At 36.9% G+C, this 22,732-nt stretch overlaps 1 protein-coding gene across 2 annotated transcripts in view; it reads left to right on the forward strand.

The window, feature by feature from the left end:
• CSMD3 (CUB and Sushi multiple domains 3) overlaps positions 1 to 22,732 on the forward strand; it is a 1,186,187-nt gene that overhangs the window by 745,253 nt on the left and 418,202 nt on the right. For both annotated transcript variants that reach the window (XM_082364543.1, XM_082364544.1), the window contains one exon: positions 11,725 to 11,863. In XM_082364543.1, the coding sequence (XP_082220669.1) occupies positions 11,725 to 11,863 (139 nt within the window). The remainder of the gene's footprint in view (positions 1 to 11,724; positions 11,864 to 22,732) is intronic.

Genomic DNA, 22,732 nt, shown 5'->3' on the forward strand with positions numbered 1-22,732 from the left:
CAGTCATATAAGGAAACTGTTCCTGGTTATGAGAATTTATTATTCATTGGTGAATGTCATTATAAAAAAAATGCTACCTAATTATACTCATGTAGACTGAAGGATGAGAAGGATTTATTTGCAGACCAAAAATTAGAGTTGGGTTAAAATGTATTCATTATTTCTTTATAAAATCTGAAATACGTGCCATTTACATTTTAAAATCAAATGTTCCTTAATAAAGTTATAAAATTATTTAACTGTTCATGAAAAATGTTGGACTAATCTAAAAATTGTATATTTTATTAAATTTCATTTTAATAAATATACTACTCAGGATCATTTTAGTCTCTCTTCCTGGTTTCTCTTCATTTCTGTCATCTCTGTTTGTATGTATTCCAGAGCTAGATCTTGAATATTTTCTCCTATTTCCACTCACTCTATTCATACTTTTCATCCAGTCTCCAGCTTTAAATAACACCTATGTGTTGATGGCTCTCAAATTTACATTCTTCTAATTCTCTGTCCTGAAATCCAGACTCATCTATTCAACTTCCTCCTCAATATCTCCACTTAGATGTTTAATAGGCATCTCAAACTTAGCCTGTCCAAAACTGATCAGATTCCCCCGGTCACTCCAAACCTGATACTGTCACAGACTTTCTCCATCATCATCAGTAGCACTCCATTCTTCCAATAATTCAGGCGAAAACTCTTGGGAGTAATTCCTCCTTTCTTTCTATCACAACTATACGCAATCCATCAGAAAAATCTGTTAGCTCTATCTTGAATTCCTATATTCAAAACCCATCTACTTCTTACTTCCTTAACTGCTGACATCCTGGTCCCAGCAACCATCATCTCTGGCCTAGATTACTGCAACAGTCTTTTAACTGGTCTCATTGCTTCTGACCTTGCTCCTATTCAGTTCTATAGAAACGGTTTGTTATTCAGTTTACCCGTGCCCACCACTTAGTTTCTTCATAGTTATTTCTCTTATGGGACTCAGAAGGCCCTGATACGTATATACTATCTGCTTCTCTACTCCTTTTTACCTGGCTCTTTGTCTCCCATGCCATTTTCACTGTAGCTAGCAATGCCCTCTTTGATCTAAAGCAATCCCCTCAACAAAAATGGAAATAGAATATTGGCCTTCTGGATTACATGGTCATGTTCTTGAATATAATTAGGATGTAATACATTCAGTGAACTGCTTTGTAGATAAAGAGGATTATATTTAATAAAATACATTGGAAGACTCGGATGAATGCTATTGGCTCAAAGTGGTTGATTTAATTAAGATGCTGAGTTAAGACTAACTGAAAGAAAGTTGTTCCTTCCTTGTGAAGATTCATAATAATTTCTAATATTGTTATCATTGTAGCCTCCCTGAGAAGAAAAACAGTGAAAGCAAAATGCATGACTAACAAGGTATACAGGCAAAATTTCCTGTTACTTTGGGAATGACAACTTATAGGCTACCAGCTAAGGAGGAAAATGTTGCAGTATCCCTGTCCATAAAAAATTGAGGTTCAGATACCTCCTTTGTGGCTTATTAAGTGGGTTCTAACTGACTCATTTCTCTCAATCATAACCTCAGCTATCCCACTCCCAGTTTATATAAGCAGCAAAAGAAAAGAGGGAAATCGAGATCTATATCTATCTACCTACCTACCTACCTAAATACCTACCTAAACTGTTGGAGTCAAAAGTTGTTCAGCTTTTCCTTTATCTCCCCATAAGAAGGAGGATGCTAGTCTCCTTCTCTTCAAGCCAAGTTAAGGGGAAGGACTCCAAAAGAATCCCTCATAAGGGAATGCAGTTGCCTGTGAAAAAGAGGAACTAGAATCGCCAGGTGGATATCTGATTATACAGTGTACTTGCTGATCTGCCTTCTATGCTGAATGAACAAGAGAAAGAAAATTGGTAAAAACTGGCAGATTAAAAAGAGGGAAAGCTGGCTAGTTGAAATCATTTGGCAAGTCAATGATGTGAGCTTCCTCTGCATCAAATGAATACCAAAGAAGGTACCCTGGCTTGGCCACTAGGTAAAAGAAACTCAACAACCAGAGACCATAGGATGTACTGTCAGGGGTGAAAGCAGGGAGGTAACTGGAAAAGGTTGATCTTCTCTTCTGTCAGGAAATTTCCTGATAGAAGTGAGAAGCCACCCTTCTAATTCTTGGCCTTTACAAAGAACTCATTTATTATCCTTATGGAAAAAACAAAACATTTTCCATATCTGACAAATAGAAAATCTCAGGGACCAGTTAGAGTTAGTGAGGAAACAGCAACAGTCAGGAAAGGACTATGACAGCAACTTTTCCTCATTTTAGCCCTAACACACCACAGGAAAAAGGACCTAAAGGGAAGAGGAAGGGGATGTGCTGAGAAAGGATACAGCATCTTCTCTGCTCCAACTGCTGAAGCGAATGGAGGAATGAATCACCAAGTGCTGGTCCTCCATCAGCACCCTTCTCCCCATCCTCCAAGGTGCTCAAAGATGCACCTTGGGTGGGTAGGTGGAGGAAATAAGACAGAATTTTAAATTGGATTGGACCAAGTTTTTTAATACTGTAAGTGATGAGAATTTTAGAGGATGTGCCCAACACTTCTTTAAGGAGAGGGAGATTTGTCAGTGCATGTTTGAAGGCAGTAATTTAGAAGGAAAGGAAGGAAGGAAGCGAGGGAGGGAGGGCGGAGGGAGGGAGGGAGGGGGCAGGGAGGGAGGAAAGAGAGAGAGAAAGAAAAAGAAAGAAAGAAAGAAACCAATTTCTGTTTTCATTCCACCGATTTCAGAATATTCCATAAAATGCCTACTCAAGCAAGAACTTCCTATCCCTCAGTAGAGAACTCCCTGCATAACTATGGCTTAAGTTCCTTTCTACTGCAATGGGATATCTTAGAGAATTCCTTGAGTCAATAGGATGGGACTAGGGTCCCTGGAGAACTGTTTGACAGCAAGGCTGGACTTGCATGCCAATGAACTTCCCCTTTGAGGATAAGGGATTTTCTCTTGAATCTCAGTTAGCCTCAAAGGGAAGGAAATCCTTCTCATTCACAGATGTTGCACTCTCTGGAGGGAGTTTGTTTGAGGGAGCAATTACAGTAACAGTCTGATGCATAGATCAGAATATATTGTGGTTCTCATAGAATGTGTGTTCACACACATATACCTATTCATATCTAATAATAGACTCCTCTTTTAGTTACATATTAAGGTAGTAGTAAATTCCTAGAGGACTACCATAGGGAAAACTAATTTAATAGCAATCTGCAGGGTTTTGCTCCTAATTTCTGTGGAGCTGGGTAGGGGAAGGGTAGAAGGGGTTATAGAAATGGAAAGAGGTTCAGAGCTGTGATTGCTTGTCTGCATTCCTGGCAATTTAATTCCTATGTTTCTGACTTTCTCTTTTTATCCAAGATAGAGATGCAACTTGTTTCCCATAATTTTCTTTGAAACATCATCCACTGTGCTGAGGTTAGGCAGAGCAGGTGATTACTTACCACACCTATAACCAACCATAAAGCAAGTTTAAAAATTTAAAAAAAAAAAAAAAAAAAAAGGAAAGAAATGGAACCCTCATTGTTTATAATCCCCAAGATCAAAACCTAGCTGTTCTTCCAGTCCTCAATTCCCTTCTGAGCACCTAAGTGCCACTTCTCAGATGAAAGAGCACCAAAATTCTGAAGCATTTTTATTCAAAAGAATTTTAGCTGAATACAGTCTGAAACACTTCTGACTCTTCATACAGATCTTAAAGCATACTGGGTATTTTGAATTTGTCCATTCTGAAGCAGGAGGGAAGGGGGCAGGGCACAACCTTTGAAAGAATGACATAGCCCAAGGACATGACATAAACTGATTAGGACCAAATGGGTACAAGATGGCTGACAAGTCAACTTCCACTAGACCTTGAGCCTCAGTATACACTCACTGTAACAAATCAGCAAGCTAAATGACACACCCACAGGCACCATGACAGTTCCAAGGCCAACCATAAGGATCAAAAAGTGGGCGGTGGCCCAATTCCTGGAAATCCCCACCCCTTCCTGAAATAGCTGGAATACTCCTCCCACTCACTAGCTTATGAAATTACCCACCCCTATAAAAACTGACAACCCCATACCCTGGTGCCTTTCTCACCTTCTGAGATGGCCCACACTCTGTCTGTGGAGTGTGTTTCTCTCTAAATAAATCCATTTCTTACCTATCACTTTGCCTCTCACTGAATTCTTTCTATGATGAGACATCAAGAACCTGAGCTTCATTAAGTCCTGAAACCAAGTGTGTGATCTCAGTTGGAAGACTGTGGGTTTTGGCCGGGTTCAAGTCCCAGCTACGTGGGTTCAAGTCCCAATCAGGGTTTTGGCCAGCTTTGAGTCTCGGATGCATGGGTTCAAGTCCCAGTCAGGCTTTTGGCTGGGTTTGAGTCCCGGCATGTGGGTTCAAGTCCCAATCTGAGGTGCATGGTTTCAATTCTACTCAAAGTAACACAGAAATGAGTCATCACTCCAATGAAAATTATTTATAACAGACTTTCTTCAGGCCTTAGAAAAATGAAACAGGATAAATGAACTATTTCTACGTTACCATTTATGCTTTGTTTTCATTATTTAAAATGGGGAGAAGTTAGAGGCAACAATCTGTATTTCACTAACAGATGGAAATTACCTCTTTATCCCAGGAACCTGAGTGATTATCCAGCAGCATCTTGGAGCTACAGACTAGCCATATCCTCTTAGATTTTGTCAGCTTGGTCTGTGGGCCAAGAGCTATAAAATGACCTGAGGGATTGGAGTGGAGTGAGGGTTTTGTTAACAATGCCCTCTGGGTCCTACCTTATAATTACTAGAAGTGCATTCTGGGAATCTGCATTTTAACAAGTTTTTAATCTAAACTCACTTCTAGGTATCCACAAATGTTTGAAAGTAACCACTGCATGAAACCAAAAGTTCCTCTCCTCATTTTCCACTAACTATAAGCTTCAGAAACAAAAAACTACTTGACTTTCCCTCATACATTAGTATTGTTGTCAAACCTAAGTTTGTGTGCCCAATGCAGAGCGAGGCCAAACAAACCGAAAAGTCAGAGTTTGGAACAGAGAAAGGTTTATCGTAAGGCCAAGCAAGGAGAATGGGCAGCTCATGCTCAAAAGACCCCCAACTACCTGATGGTTTTCAGGGAAGAGTTTTTAAAGGCAAAATTTGGAGTGAGAGCTGCAGGGTGTGTGACTTTCTTCTGATTGGTTGGTGGTGAGGTGACAGGATGGTATTCCAGGAATCTTGTGCTCAGCCTGGTTACCATCCTCCACCTGGGAGGGGGCCTTAGTTCCTGTAGAAGAACTCAAAGATGTATTGTTATGTATACCACGTGGGGAGGAACCAGGACCATGCTTTATTGCTGCACTATTGTTTCTTGACTGCTTTTCCCTTGTGTCTCCATCTCCTCACTTCCCAGAATAATAACTCTTTGAATCTGCCCTTTGGAACTCAGGGAAAGTCTAGGAGGCTGAAGCTATTTTCCTACAAACAAGGAATTGGGTGTATGAAGAAGCTTTTGTACCCGGGAGGGCGCCACAGTGTACTGCTTGGTTTCGGTATTTCTCACTTTATTCTTTCTCTGCTCTTTCTGTCCCTCTACCCCTATCTTCTATTCTTTTTTTTTTTTTTTTTTTAATCAAACTCACCTCTGACAAAATCTCCTTCAAGAACTCTTTCTTAATGCCCTTGGGATGTCACCTGTCTCTCCCCTACATTTCCAGCCTATCTGGCTCAAGCATATATTTATTCTTCATGTTAGCTGTCTGTCTTCCTTGTAGAAACTGTGTGTCTCCTGAGGACAAATATAGTGTCATATAGATTTTTTTAAAAATTTCATCACCTGGCATAGTATCTTATATACATCAAAAGCTAAATAATTTTTTGAATTAATAAATACATGAATAATAAATAAATTAATGTCAGGGAAGCACTTAAAATTGTATGGTTAGAATCTCAAATTTACATTAAAAACTTTGGGTTGAATATTCTATCTTCCTAACTATCCATTTCTGTCTTCATTAAACCTATTTTAAGGAGAATAGATATGCTTAAATAAATATCTCTCTTGGAAAATTAATCCAATACATCTATCATGGAAGTAGTTTCTAACTTGGAATTTGAAGATTTGAATTTGAATCTCACCTCTGCTACTACCCAGATCTGTGTTTCTCATCAAGTCATATGTTTGATGATTTTTTTCCTTACCTGCAAAACTGGCGTAAGAAAGAAACAAGCATTTTTATGCTACAAGCTTATTAAAGTAATTAAGTTAAGAAATGTATATAAAAGCATACTCCAAACTGGAAAGCATTATGACTGTCTTAGTTGGTATAGCAGAAATGGCCAGCTGTTTACCTTTAAGCTGTTACCCCATTCAGTATACAGAGTTGTAGGTAGGAAATAGCTACCCAGCTGAGCGACTTCATTTCACAGCCTCCTTTGAAGTTAGGTACGGCCAAGTGAGTAAGTGGAAGTAATGTAAATAATGTCCAAGCTGTGGTCCATAAAAAGCACACACAGAGTGGTCCTCTATGCTCTGTTTCCTTTCCTGCCAGCTAAAATGGAAATGACTCCCATGGCAATCTAGAAAATCGCCTGCTGAAAATGGCTGAGGCTTTGTCATCCTGGGTGTTAAGAGACTAGAAGGAAGATGACTGTTTTGCTGATAGGCACACTTCATTGTACTGTTACATGAGTGTATTGAAGAAAAATTTCACCAGAGTTAAACAGGCAAGGAAGATTTTATTAAAGACTATTGCAATAAGGAGGAGTGATTGAATTCAAATGCACTGAGGGAAGGTTTTTAAGGGCTGAGATGAGCTAGTGGTAAAGTGATGGAGGAAGTTGGGTGACGAGTTGAGAGTCTTGAAGAAGGCTGTCTAGAGTTTAGTCAAGATGAAGGCCATTTTGGTCAAGTGAAAAATAAACTTCTGTGTTAAGCTACTAAAATTTAGGTATTTATTTATTTTACCAGCTACAATCATCTGAATTCACACACAGTTAGGAGAGAGGAAGACCCAAACAGAAATAGTCCATCCCAGCCTTGCCCCATTGTTGTGTTATAATGCATAATGGTCAGTACCTACTTAAATTGTATTAAATTAAAATATTTTTTCAAAGGTTACATCTTAAACCTCTTTTATTTTCTTCTCTAAGTATTCACCTTAATCTTTCACTTATATTGAAGCCTTAACATCAGCCTATGTTGAAAATGACACGTAATATAACTAAGAGCTCCAGATTCTATTTTCTGTTGTTTCTTGTGATATTTCACAGAACTTTTAGCCTCAACACTGAATCTCATTATCTTTCCACATAAAATTCCTTCCTGTTTTGTGTTTCCTATTTTGGTGAATGGAATTATCTTCCATAATGTTGTACATGCCAGGGGCCCAATGACCAATTTAGACTCCTTCATCTTGCTCACTCATTGCATGTAATCAATAAATGCTTTTGAGTCTGTCTCCTAAATATCTCCATATTTAGCCATTTCCTGTTACCACCATATATCAGAATCTGATTATACCTTCCGAGATAATTGTGACAGTCTCCTAATTGATCTCATCAACTCCAGGTACTGTGCTTCTAGTTCATTGTACCTGTAACTTTCATTTAAATGAAAATTGTATTATTTGTCTATATATGTTTATGTAGTCTTTGTCTACAATTTTTTTTAACATCTTTATTGGAGTATAATGGCTTTACAACGGTGTGTTAGTTTCTGCTGTATCACAAAGTGTGAAATCAGCTATACGTATGCATATATCCCCATATCCCCTCCCTCTTGCGTCTCCCTCCCACCCTCCCTATCCCACCCCTTGTCTACAATCTTTCATTTGTCTATGGTTCACTTTCCTTAATATAGCATCATATCAGGTCCTTTTTTTTTTTTTTTTTTTTTGGCCGCACTGCATGGCATGTGGGATCCTAGTTCCCTGACCAGGGATTGAACCCATGCCCTCCGCAGCGGAAGCATGGATTCTTAACAACTGGACCACCAGGGAAGTCCCATTAGGTCCTTTTCTACTCTTCTTCCTTCATCTCTCATCACTTCTTGGTTCCCTAAAAAAGGTAACTGGCATTATTCAAAAACATGCTAATTCAGCCTTCTACTCTTAAGCACATGCTGTTTCTTCCATTTACAATATCCTCTCTTTTTCTCCTGGTGAATTCTGACTCATCCTTGAAGACTCAAATTAAATAGAATCTCTTCTGTGAAGCCTTAATTCCTGTCCTCTTCCAGACCCCGTGTCCCATGGACAGATCTTTCTTATATAATTTATGACATTATTACCTTTTATGTTTATGTTTCTGTGTTTTGCACATGGGCAGTGTGATAAAAAGAAAAAGAATATCTTAATTACATTTGCAAAGAAGTTTCTAGAGTCAAATTACCTCTGTTCAAATCCTTGCTAGCTGATGTGCAAATTATTTAAATTCTCTGCACATCAATGTTCTTATCTACATATGTGGTTGGATTATTTTGAGTATTACATAAAATAATACAAAGGACTTCTTATATAGTGCCTGGCACCTAGGAAACATTTGATAAATGTTAGAAGTAGTACAAATACCACGTGGGCGCATACTTGACACACAATTGTTTGCTGAATGACTGAAATATGAATTAGTAAATGATGAATGAGTGAATAGGACTTGAAAATAAATCCCTGTATCTTGATCTCCTTTCTGTTTTCCATATGTTCCAAGTTTCCTTTGTTCAGTCAAGATACTGTCTTTTACAGAAGTCTTTCTTAAACTGCAGAATGTTTATACTTGGAGGTACACAAGCTTTTAGGTGTTAAATATATAAGCATTTCTTAAATTTCAATAGGTACATATTTATTTTCAGGCATTATGGAAAAATATAACTAATACATAAAAGCAATGATTTTACAGATATTTTTGCTTAGGGCAAGTTTAAAGAAATCATTTAAATTAAAATAAAAGTAAGTCTATTTAAAGAAAATCATTAATTATATAAGCAGTACATGGATGTGGCAAAATTGTAAGGTTTGGGCAACTAACTTTATTGTCTTTCTGTTTGTATTGTTATTCATGTTATAGTTAAGGTTCTCTTTACAAATTCAAATCTTTGTTATTTTTATTACTATTAGTTCTTTTAGCTTTCCAAAGCTTTTTCTGTTTCCTTTTTCTCTTGAACGTTTTCTTTACACTTGGTCTCCGCTTATTTTGTCCTGCACTTTGTCCCCTCCATGCTCTGCTGCTGTTGCTCCACCATGGCTTTTCTATGTGAACATCTTCCTGCCATGTGGCTGCTAGTCACTGTGGTCGTGAGGCTTTTCTTGACTGATCTGCACTTAGCATCTGTCTCTTTGCTTAGGTGTCACACTCTCTTGGGGAAGCTGTCTCCATACTTTTGGGATAATAATTTTGTGAAGTTCCAACCCTATGTGTGAGAGAAAGAAGCCAGTTCAGAATGTTGTATGTTAATTAGGAGAAGACTCACTTTGTAGCAGGGTCACTATTTGGGAAAGTCCTTTCAGGAAACAAAGAGTCACCGCATCTTTATGCTACTCCTTTCCTTTAAAGCTCCTTCCTAATTCTGCCTCTCTAACATGTTGGACTAAGGGACCAGCTGAAATGCTTCTGGGTACTCTACTTTTTAATCTTTAATGGCCCATTACTCAATTGCTAATTTTATGACTGATTACCTCTTTCAATCATGATTAGACTGAAGTGCACAGATGCTTTCCTAGAACAATTTGAGTTGATAACATATTAGGGATTTTTCTATATTTCCGGGACCTTCTCTCACCAAAATACTTTACTCTGTCTTTTAAAATATGGTAATTTAAATGACTGTTATGCACATAATTTTATTTTTGAAATACATAATAACCCTACAGGAAACCTAATTATGAGTCATCATAGCAAGGAAGAGTAAATAATCCTCATCAAAATGGTCTCCTCTGAAAGCTTTTTAAGAAACAAAATCAAATTCTACCAAGGAAGAAAATTTAGTTTTATATGAAAGTTCTTTCTCATACAAGTAACAAATTTTGGCAATTTCACAGAAAATATTTTTCTCAAATGGACACTTTGTAGTAATGGTTGATTCCTAGGCCAATTTATTAAATATTTCCTATTTTATTTGGGTTATATCAAATTACTTAAAGAATGAAAAAGTGTAAAAATTGTGTCTAGAACAATATGTTTTAGAAATTCTGTAAGGTAAAACTGAAAGAAACAAGTAAACAACAATGACAAAAATATAAACACATGAGATAGACTTTAAATGGAGAGAATTAAAGAAAATAAAAATATAACATGGTAAGTCATTGGGAAGGGTCTCTATCTAATGTGTTGAAAAGCCGATATAGTATACATATGACTATTTTTCTTTCCAAATAATTTTCAATAATTCAAATACTCTTTGCTTCATTCCCCCCACCCCACACACACTTTGTATACCTCCTTAAGGTATAGAACAGGCTAATGTAGCTGGGCTGCAGAGTGAAGGGGAGAAGTTTGGAGTACAGGCTAGAGTGTAAGGCAATAGCTAGATCATTCAGGGCCTTGTTGGTCAACACAGAAAAATGCCATTTAAAAGTGTTTGAGGTTTAAACAATTACTCTGGCCATAGTGTGGAGGATAGTTAGCATGGATGAGGAGAGACCAATTAAGAGGGTCAGTTAGGAGGGTTTATACCAGAGATGAAATTATGGTAATTTAATCTGGTAGCTATAGAGATAGAGAAACAAGACTGGGCTTGAGGATGGGTTGGATATGGTAGTAAATAGTAAGGATAATGGAACTATGAAAGATGACTACTTCTAACTTCCTGGGCTATGCAAATCCATGGATGGTGGTTTCATTTACCAATATTGGAAATAATGGGAGAGGACTGGTTTTGAGGTCCTATTTTGTAAAAACTGACTTGAAAGTACTTTTGAGGCTTTCAGGTCTTGTGAACTTTGACAAGTTGTTCTTTCAACTTGGTTTATTTCTATTCAAAATGAGGTACTTACACTAAATTATCTTATCAGTACCTACTGGGATTAAAATGCTATCATTGTGGTTTCAATTGTATATGAGTTTGGGGAAAGCAGAAGATTAAATTCTTGAAATGATAAGCTGAGTTGAATCTGATGTTAAAGGGAGAAGAGATCAAGGTACCTGTCTAGGAAAGCAAATGGTATGATGAAACTGTAAATTGAAGGACATTCTGACAGCTGGATTGAAGCAAGAGAGAAATTAGCAGATGGGAAATCAGGGAAGAGACTGAATGAATGAAGACCTAAAATTGTAATAGGGACTCTGGTAAAAGGAAGATCAAAGCTTTAGACACTGTATAGCATGAATTAACAGTATTTGATACATAAATCAGAAAATGAAAGACAGAGAAACTAAAACTAACAGCTTATATTTTTTTCAAGTTTTGAAAATGATGGAGACACAAGAACGTATTTAAGGGATATAATTGGGAGACTTGAGTTTATCTGACATGCTGAGTGTGTAACTAAGCCATATTTCAAAAAGTAAATTACTTTTTTTAGGGAAAATAATCATTCAATAATAGAATGACTGGATGAAATTTTACTTTCAAAAACAATATTAAATAGCATTTAATGTGTACATGCAAAAATTAATTTTAAAAATACAGTTAGTACTAAAAATATTTTCTGCAACTTGTTCTAAAATTTTTGTATTTACTTGTTCTCTGATTTTATTTTTCAGCTCCATGCGGTGGCCATTTTTCAGCTCCCAGTGGATTGATTCTCTCACCAGGATGGCCAGGATACTATAAAGACTCTCTGAATTGTGAATGGGTGATTGAAGCTGAACCTGGACACTCTATCAAAATTACATTTGAAAGGTCTCTGCAAATATTTTTCTACTTAAAAAAAAAATTATCTAAAAGAATAGTTGACATTCTGCATTTTACTTTCCATATTAATGTTTAATTTTATTGCAGTAGTCAATTGTTGGACCTTGAGTGTTTCAGGATGTTTGCCCCTTTTAGCCTTTCTGCCTATTTTCAAGTTAATTTTCTATTTCCTTAATGCTCTATCAGTATGAATGAAGTGTGCAAGATGGACCTTTTTTGATTCATATATATGCATACTACTGTGATATGAATGTATGACCTTTAACTTAGTAAGTTTAGTCGTCCTATACTTTGAAGGGCCTGTGGATTCTGTTCTGCTAGATTTCAAAAGGCAAAGGTGCTGTAAACACACTTGAATTGATACTGTATTGCAGCCTAAGACATTTGCTTACACATACTACCTATATACCTACACTTACAGGCCCTTCAGAAAAATGGCTGCGTTAAATTAATGTGAATTAATGATTTGTCAGTCAAGTTTTGTTTTTCCTTAGGATAATTAGTATTACTGATCAAATAATCTATATCCTAAAAGATTATAATATTGACTATTAGAAATTTAAAAGAATGAATCTTCTGGCTTGTGATTGGATCACTATTCTGAAATCCAAATAGAAGTATCTATATAATTTTTCAATTATATTGTTGACCCCTCTCATCTCCCAACCTTTTCTTAAAAAAAAAAAAGAACTCCTGTAAACATTATAGTAAACATATAAGTATATATATAATTTCAGCAGAATTATGCTCTGATGATTGAATTTTACAAATATAACATGATCTTTCCCTGATTAAAGAGTTCCTTCATTGAATTAATCTATTCATGCTAGTGTAAAAACTTGAGAGGAAAACAGATTCTATTTTGACAGATATAAAATATTAAACATTTCACATGAGGTCACTCTACTTTATTATGACCTACACAACTTTACTATGACTATATTAGTTTGCTAGGGCTGCCATAATAAAGTGTAACAGACTGAGTGTCTTAAATAACAGAAATTTGTTTCCTCAAAGTTCTAAAGTCTAGAAGTCTGAGATCAAGGTGTCAACAGGGTTGTCTTCTGTGGTTTTAGTCATTGGCTAATAGATGGCTGTCCTTTTCATGTGTCTTCACATGGTCTTCCCTCTGTGTTTGTTTCCTAATCTTCTCTTATAAGGACACAAGTCATATTAGATTAGGGTCCACCCATATAATCTCATTTTACCTTAATTACCTCGTTAAAAGACCTTTCTCCAAATATAGTCACATTCTGTGGTACTAGGGGGTTAGGACTTCAACATATAAATTTTAGGGGGACATGATTCAGCCCATAATAATAACCTACACATTAAGAAAATGTTTTTATTTAGAATAATTTGGCAGAGTTTTTGTTGTGATGTTAAAACCATATTCTTTATTCAGTGGTTGACATAACCTGTGTTGCCATAGTAATTTTAGAGAAGCCAGAAAAGCATCTTATTTATTCAGAATCAAATCTTTGTCAGATAACATTTTTCCATTAATGTGGGACCCAAATTAACCAACCTTACTGTATTACACAGAATTCTACTTGGTTTGGAGTATACCATATAACATAATATTATTGATCATATCATTGAATAATTTAAAAACTTATATTGATTTGTGTCAATAAGACAGAGATTTATAATGTATTGTTAATTTGTTAAATTTAGAGTATCACATTTGAAGGATTAGCGTATCTGTCAGTTTATCATAATTGATCTCATTTTTTTTTAAACTGCATGTATTATAGGTTTAAGTACATGATTTTAGTATTTCCCGTTTTGGACTTAACATTATTTTGTATCAGGAGTTATGATGTTAAGGTAATTAAAATATCTTTTTTTTTCTGAGATATACATTTTAAAGTAATAACTAGAATTATGACTTATAACATTATACCAGAACATATAAGATTTTTAGAAATTTCATGTAATGTCTGAAACATTGTGCCAGTACCATACTGTCTTGATTACTGTAGCTTTGTAGTATAGTCTGAAGTCACAGAGGCTGATTCCTCCAGCTCCATTTTTCTTTCTCAGGATTGCTTTGGCTATTCGGGTCTTTTGTGTTTCCATACAAATTGTGAAATATTTTGTTGTAATTGTGTGAAAAATGCCATTGGTAGTTTGATAGGAATTTCATTGAATCTGTAGATTGCTTTGGGTAGTAGAGTCATTTCCACAATGTTGATTCTTCCAGTCCAAGAACATGGTATATCTCTACATCTGTTGGTATCATCTTTAATTTCTTTCATCAGTGTCTTATAGTTTTATGCATATAGGTCTTTTGTCTCCTTAGGTAGGTTTATTCCTAGGTATTTTATTCTTTTTGTTGCAATGGTAAATGGGAGTGTTTCCTTAATTTCTCTTTCAGATTTTTCATCATTAGTGTATAGGAATGCAAGAGATTTCTGTGCATTAATTTTGTATCCTGCTACTTTACCAAATTAATTGATTAGCTTTAGTAGTTTTCTGGTAGCATCTTCAGGATTCTGTATGTATAATATCATATCATCTGCAAACAGTGACAGTTTTACTTCTTCTTTTCCGATTTGGTTTCCTTTTATTTCTTTTTCTTCTCTGATTGCTGTGGCTAAAACTTCCAAAACTATGTTGACTAATAGTGGTGAGAGTGGGCATCCTTGTCTTCTTCCTAATTTTAAAGGAAATGTTTTCAGTTTTTCACCATTGAGAACGATGTTGGCTGTGGATTTGTCATATGTGGGCTTTATTATGTTGAGGTAAGTTCCGTCTATGCCTACTTTCTGGAGAGTTTTTATCATAAATGGGTGTTGAATTTTGTCAAAGTTTTTTTCTGCATCTATTGAGATAATCATATGGTTTTTTCCCTTCAATTTGTTAATATGGTGTATCACATTGATTTGCGTATACTGAAATATCCTTGCATTCTTGAGATAAACCCCACTTGATCATGGTGTATGATCCTTTTAATGTGCTGTTTGACTCTGTTTGCTCGTATTTTGTTGAGGATTTTTGCACCTATGTTCATCAGTGTTATTGGTCTGTAGTTTTCTTTTTTTGTGATCTCTTTCTCTGGTTTTGCTATCAGGGTGATGGTGGCCTTGTAGAATGAGTTTGGGAGTGTTCCTCCCTCTGCTATATTTTGGACGATTTTGAGAAGGATAGATGTTATCTCTTCTCTAAATATTTGATAGAATTCTCCTGCGAAGCCATCTTGTCCTGGTCTTTTGTTTGTTGGAAGGTTTTTAATCACAGTCTCAATTTCAGTGCTTCTGATTGGTCTGTTTATATTTTCTGTTTCTTCCTGGTTCAGTCTCAGAAGATTGTGCTCTTCTAAGAATTTGTCCATTTCTTCCAGGTTGTCGTTTTATTGGCATAGAGTTACTTGTAGTAATCCCTTATGATTCTTTGTATTTCTGCATTTTCAGTTGTTAGTTCTTCTTTTTCATTTCTAATTCTGTTGTTTTCAGTCGTCTCCCTTTTTTTCTTGATGAGTCTGGGTAGTGGTTTATCAATTTTGCTTATCTTCTCAAAGAACCAGCTTTTAGTTTTATTGATCTTTGCTACTGTTTCCTTCATTTCTTTTTCATATATTTCTGATCTGATCTTTATGATTTCTTTCCTTCTGCTAACTTTGTGGGTTTTTTGTTCTTCTTTTTCTAAGTGCTTTAGGTGTAAGGTTAGGTTGTTTATTTTTTTTGATTCTTGAGGTAGGATTGCATTGCTATAAACTTCCCTCTTAGAACTGCTTTTGCTGAGTCCCATAGGTTTTGGGACGTCGTGTTTTTATTGACATTTGTTTCTAGGTAGCTTTTGATTTCCTCTTTGGTTTCATCAGTGATCTCTTGGTAATTTAGTAACGTTTTGTTTGGCCTCCATATGTTTGTATTTTTTACAGTTTTTTTCTTGTAATTGATACCTAGTCTCATAGCGTTGTGGTCAGAAAAGATACTTGATACGATTTCAATTTTCTTAAATTTACCAAAACTTGATTTGTGACCCAATATATGCTCTATCCTGGAGAATGTTCCATGAGCACTTGACGAGAAAGTGTATTCTGTTGTTTTTGGATGAAATGTCCTATAAATATCAGTTAAGTCCATCTTGTTTAATGTGTCATTTAAAGCTTGTGTTTCCTTATCTATTTTCATTTTGGTTGATACGTCCATTGGTGAAAGTGGGATGTTAAAGTCCCCTACTATTATTGTGTTACTGTCGATTTCCCCTTTTATGTCTGTTAGCATTTGCCTTATGTATTGAGGTGCTCCTATATTGGGTGCATAAATATTTACAATTGTTGTATCTTCTTCTTGGATTGATCCCTTGATCATTATACACTGTCCTTCTTTGTCTCTTGTAATAGTCTTTATTTTAAAGTCTATTTTGTCTGATATGAGAATTGGTACTCCAGCTTTCTTTTGATTTCCATTTGCATGGAATATCTTTTTCCATCCCCTCACTTTCAGTCTGTATGTGTCCCTAGGTCAGAAGTGGGTCTCTTGTAGACAGCATATATACAGGTCTTGTTTTTGTATCCATTCAGCCAGTCTGTGTCTTTTGGTTGGAGCATTTAATCCATTTACATTTAAGGTAATGATTGATATGTATGTTCCTATTACCATTTTCTTAATTGTTTTGGGTTTGTTTTTGTAGGTCTTTTCCTTCTCTTGTGTTTCCTGGCTGGAGAAGTTCCTTTAGCATTTGTTTTAAAGCTGGTTTGGTGGTGCTGTATTCTCTTAACTTTTGCTTGTCTGTAATGGTTTTAATTTCTCCATCAAATCTGAATGAGGTCCTTGCTGGCTAGAGTAATCTTGGTTGTAGTTTTTTCCATTTCATCACCTTAAAAATGTCCTGCCACTCCCTTCTGGCTTGCAGAGTTTCTGCTGAAAGATCAGCTGTTAACCTTATGGGGATTCCCTTGTATGTTATTTGTTGCTTTTCCCTTGCTGCTTTTAATATTTTTTCTTTGTATTTAATTTTTGATAGTTTTATTAATATGTGTCTTGGCGTGTTTCTCCTTGGATTTATCCTATATGGAACTTTCTGCACCTCCTGCCTTGATTGACTATTTCCTTTCCCATATTAGGGAAGTTTTCAACTATAATGTCTTCAAATATTTTCTCAGTCCCTTTCTTTTTCTCTTCTTCTGGGACCTCTATAATTCCAATGTTGGTGCATTTAATGCTGTCCCAGAGGTCTCTGATACTATCCTCAATTCTTTTCAATCTTTTCTTAATTTCCACTATTTTGTCTTCCAGGTCACTTATCCATTCTTCTGCCTCAGTTATTCTGCTATTGATCCCTTCTAGAGAAATTTTAATTTCATTTATTGTGTTGTTCATCTCTGTTTGTTTGCTCTTTAGTTCTTCTAGGTCCTTGTTAAACTTTTTTTGTATTTTCTCCATTCTATTTCCAAGATTTTGGATCATCTTTACTATCATTACTCTGAATTCTTTTTCAAGTAGATTGCCTATTTCCTCTTCATTTGTTTGGTCTGGTGAGTTTTCATCTTGCTCCTTCATGTGCTGCATATTCCTGCGTCTTCCCATTTTTCTTAACTTACTGTGTTTGGGGGTCTCCTTTTCACAGGCTGCAGGTTTGTAGTTCCTGTTGTTTTTGGTGTCTGCCCACTTTGGGTATGTTTGGTTCAGTGGGTTGTGTAGGCTTCCTGGTGGAGGGAACTGGTGCCTGTGTTCTGGTGGATGAGGCTGGAGTTTGTCTTTCTGGTGGGCAGCACCACGTCCAGTGGGGTGTTTTGGTGTGCCTGTGAACTTAGTATGATTTTAGGCAGCCTCTCTGCTAATGGGTGGGGTTGTGTTCCTGTCTTGCTAGTTTGGTATGGGGTGTCCAGTGCTGGAGCTTGCTGGCCACTGGGTAGAGCTGGGTCTAAGCATTGAGTCAGAGATCTCTTGGGAGAGCTCTCGCCAATTTATATTATGTGGGACCAAAATGTCTCTGGTGGTCCAATGTCCTGAACTCGGCTCTCCCACCTCAGAAGTTCAGGTCTGACACCCAGCTGGAGCACCAAGACCCTGTCAGCCACATGACTCAGTCCGCCATCCTGTCACGAAGTTGCCTGAGGTCCAGGCGTCCTGTCAATGTCTCCTCTCCTTGGTTCCCGGAGATGCCTTAGGGGCCACCTCCTGTGAGGGGCTTCCAGGTCAGGTGCAGTCACCTGCAGGCTGGGCATCGCATCTGAGTCATGCAGGACGCTGAGCACTCGCCTTTTCTGCTCCAGAGTGTAGCATTGGGGGGTTCGGCTGGCGTCTGAGGCCCAGGTTACTGCTTCCACCCAGGTTTACATGTGGGCCTCAGGTTTACAAGTTCAAGATTCTCCAAACTTTTTTCTTTTCCTCTGTGCTCAGTCTAGTTCCACTTGCTCATAGGGGGCCGCGTTCAGAGGCCTCACCCCCTGCACTTCAGACCAGAGTTTCTCTTGGGCACAAAAGCATTTCTTTCCAGTCCTTGCATATTGGCTCTATTAGGTCACTCTTCTGATGCCCAGCAAGGCTGCTCACTGCTCCAGTCGGCAGCTCATTCCAGCCATTTTTATAAGATGCAATGCTAGAGAGAAAAACCTTTTAATTTCTATGCATATAGTTTACCTAGTACTTTTTACTCTGCCACTTTCTTATTCTCTTATCTGTTTCCTGAGACACAGATCTTTTAAGTTAGGCTGGAAGCAAGAGAGTCAAATTGAAATGTGATTTTCACTGTTAGGGTTTGTGCACAGCAACAGAAAACAGTTCTGTACATTGAACCATAACAGGCCTGGGGTGAGAAATGATTCTCAGAGTCCAAAGATTTTGGCTTCTCCCATGAGCGTTACTGAATAGGACTTGTCAACTGTGCCTCTTTTCTTAATCCCTAAATTACCTGCTCAAGTATATTACAAATCTCCTAGCTCCTTCACTTCCTTGATACCAATAATTTTTTTTCCAGCTTTTCCTTGTTAATTAGCCCAAACACTGGAAGAATCAAGAGTGAAAATGCTTTATGTATTTATTGATGGTATTTTGACTATTTTAGAGTAGACAAGGCACAGCTGTTTCAGTATATTTCTTTTGAATCATACTTTCTGTAACTAAGATAAAGTCCCAAATTCTTTTAAATGTTCTAAACTGAAATGTTTGTTTGGTGGTTCGAATCCTCTATCTGCCCTTCACACACACACACAATCCCATAAGATTCTTGAGTTTGAGCTATTTGAAGGGAAAATTATTTTAAAATCTTCCATTTCTTTTTTATCTAAAGACCCTTTAAGGGTGTGAGATATTGCTTTAGGGCTGCCCATACTCCATGTGCTCTGTCAGAAACTGTTTTCTTTAAAGTAATTCACATTTAAAAACAGCTGTTATGTGGTTAGAAGTAGCTCTGTAGCAAAACAATGAGCAACAATGTTCATCAAGTTAAAAATTATAAATGAGAATTTTATCCCTTAGGTAGTATCATAAAATATTCACTTTGAAATCAGAAATATGTACATCTATCACTTCCTTATTTAGTGACGTTATAATATCTTGGTGCTTCATTTCCCCCTTAAGATTGTTTTGAGAAAAAGATATCATCTTTAAAGTATCCAACAAGAATTATGTTCTTAAAAAAACTAGTTCCCTTCTGATTTCCAGCTGAGCTCTTATAAGGACACTGGTTGCTAACTCTTTAATAGTTCCTCTCATCCTGAGAATATTTTTTTTATAGAAGTTGTTTCCAAATAATGGATTGTATTTATTACAGAGTAACATCATTTGCTTTCTACTATTCATGAATAACCTAAATTAATTTGGTTAAAAATGAAATTTTAAAAATCAGATAATATAATTAAGGTGGCTGCATAACTATTTTGCAGGGTTTTTTTTTAATATTGTCAAACGTCATGATTGATTAGAATTAATCTACAGAAAAAAAAAAAAAACCACTAGAAACATTACAAATATATTAGCCATTAGTTGGCTTCTTGAGATTATCTCAAGTAGCTTAAGTCAATAAAATCTTAAGAATTACAATTTCCTATCAAATGCAAAACAAAATAACAACACCACCAATGGGCATATGTGTTTTCATTGTTTATCTCTTCTTAACATAGCCAAATCATTAAGTCTTATTCTCAGATTTGCAGAGGAAGTTTTGCTTTGTTTCTTCCCTCAATTCTTAAAGTTTCTCATTATTTGGCAGCTCCTAACTGAATTCATTTTACTAGTAATAATCCTAAACCTGTCTTTCTAGTCACTTTCCTGTCCTTAGCTCCTTGACCACAAGCTATCAGTATCAATCTTCCTGAGTGCAACTTTTAAAATGAGAACTATTTCAGTTTGGTCAGAATGGTTTTGTATTACACAAAGAACATTTTAAAAGACATCAAAAATTGAGTAAGATTAGATTCAGTTTCATTTTAAATATCATCTAGTGGCTCCATAACATTCGTTTGTGATAAACAATAATGTCATAAACAAATGAACACTAGATTGAGGCAATTCATGAGAAATTTATACAACTATCTTAAAATACAAAATGAAAGAGATTCAAATTATTGTGTAACTCTATTCCATTTCCCCTGTTATTATAATGTATTTTTATTGTTCCTTGAGGCAAATCTGTGAGGATTTTCTTTTTAAAGATTCACTCCTACTGAACAATGTTCTCTGTATCACCATTTAATGTTGCTATTCTGTTAAGAATTAAGTCTCTTTATGTTTCAGTTCAAAGTAATCCCTGACTCTTCTGTGCACTTTAATTTGGTTGTTATCAACTGACTAACTATCAAAGTGAAACACCAATTTCAATACTACAGTAGGGGGGAGATTGGTTCAAGATGGCAGAGAAGAAGGACGTGCTCTCACTCCCTCTTACAAGAACACCAGAATCACAACTAACTGCTGAACAATCATCGACAGGAAGACACTGGAACTCACCAAAAAAGATACCCCACATCCAAACAAAGGAGAAGCCACAATGAGATGGTAGGAGGGGCACAACCACAATAAAATCAAATCCCATAACTGCTGGGTGGGTGACTCACAAACTGGAGAACAATTATACCTCAGAAGTCCATCCACTGGAGTGAAAGTTCTGAGCCCCACGTCAGGCTTCCCAATCTGGGGATCTGGCAACAGGAGGAGGAATTCTTACAGTATCAGACTTTGAAGGCTAGTGGGATTTGATTGCAGGACTTCGACAGGACAGGGGGAAATAGAGACTCCACTCTTGGAGGGTACACACAAAGTAGTGTGCTCATCAGGACCCAGGGGAAGGAGCAGTGACCCCAGGGGAGACTGAACCAGACCTACCTGCTAGTGTTGGAAGGTCTCCTGCAGAGGTGGGGGGTGGCTGTGTGTCACCATGATGACAAGGACACTGGCAGCAGAAGTTCTGGGAAGTACTGCTTGGCGTGAGCCCTCCCAGAGTCTGCCATTAGCCCCAACAAAGAGCCAGGTTAGGCTCAAGTGTTGGGTCACCTCAGGCCAAACAACCAACAGGGAGGGAACCCAACCCCACCCATCAGCGGACAAGTGGATTAAAGATTTACTGAGCTCTGCCCACCAAAGCAACAACCAGCTCTACCCACCACCAGTCCCTCCCATCGGGAAACTGGCACAAGCCTCTTAGATAGCCTCATCCACCAGAGGGCAGACAGCAGAAGCAAGAAGAACTACAATTCTGCAGCCTGTGGAACAAAAACCACATTCACAGAAAGATAGACAATATGAAAAGGCAGAGGGCTATGTACCAGATGAAGAAACAAGATAAAACCCCAGAAAAACAACTAAATGAAGTGGAGATAGGCAACCTTCCAGAAAAAGAATTCAGAATAATGATAGTGAAGATGATGCAGGACCTTGGAAAAAGAATGGAGGCAAAGATCGAGAAGATGCAAGAAATGTTTAACAAAGATCTAGAAGAATTAAAGAACAAACAAACAGAGATGAACAACACAATAACTGAAATGAAAAATATATGAGAAGGAATCAATAGCAGAATAACTGAGGCAGAAGAACGGATAGGTGACCTGGAAGACAGAAAGGTGGAATTCACTGCTGCAGAACAGAATAAAGACAAAAGAATGAAAAGAAATGAAGACAGCCTAAGAGACCTCTGAGACAACACTAAACACAACAACATTCGCATTATAGGGGTCCCAGATGAAGAAGAGAAGAGAAAGGACCCAAGAAAATATTTGAAGAGATTATAGTCGAAAACTTCCCTAACATGGGTAAGGAAATAGACACCCAATCCAGGAAGCAGAGAGAGTCCCATACAGGATAAACCCAAGGAGAAACACGCTGAGACACATAGTAATCAAATTCACAAAAATTAAAGACAAAGAAAAATTATTGAAAGCAGCAAGGGAAAAACGACAAATGACACACAAGGAAACTCCCATAAGTTTAACAGCTGATTTCTCAGCAGAAGCTCTACAAGCAAGAAGGGAGTGGCATGATATACTTAAAGTAATGAAAGGGAAGAACCTACAACCAAAATTACTCTAGCTGGCAAGGATCTCATTCAGATTCGATGGAGAAACTGAAAGCTTTACAGAGAAGCAAACGATAAGAGAATTCAGGACCACCAAACCAGCTCTACAACAAATGCTAAAGGAACTTCTCTAAGTGGGAAACGCAGGAGAAGAAAAGGACCTACAAAAACAAACCCAAAACAATTAAGAAAATGGTCATAGGAACATACATATCGATAATTACCTTAAACATGAATGGATTAAATACTCCAACCAAAAGACACAGGCTTGCTGAATGGATACAAAAACAGGACCCATATATATATGCTGTCTACAAGAGACCCACTTCAGACCTAGGGACACAGACTGAAAGTGAGGGGATAGAAAAAGATATTCCATGCAGATGGAAATCAAAA

The sequence above is a fragment of the Balaenoptera borealis genome, assembly GCF_965194805.1.
Source record: "Balaenoptera borealis genome assembly, chromosome: 17".
NCBI classification, from domain to species: domain Eukaryota; kingdom Metazoa; phylum Chordata; class Mammalia; order Artiodactyla; family Balaenopteridae; genus Balaenoptera; species Balaenoptera borealis.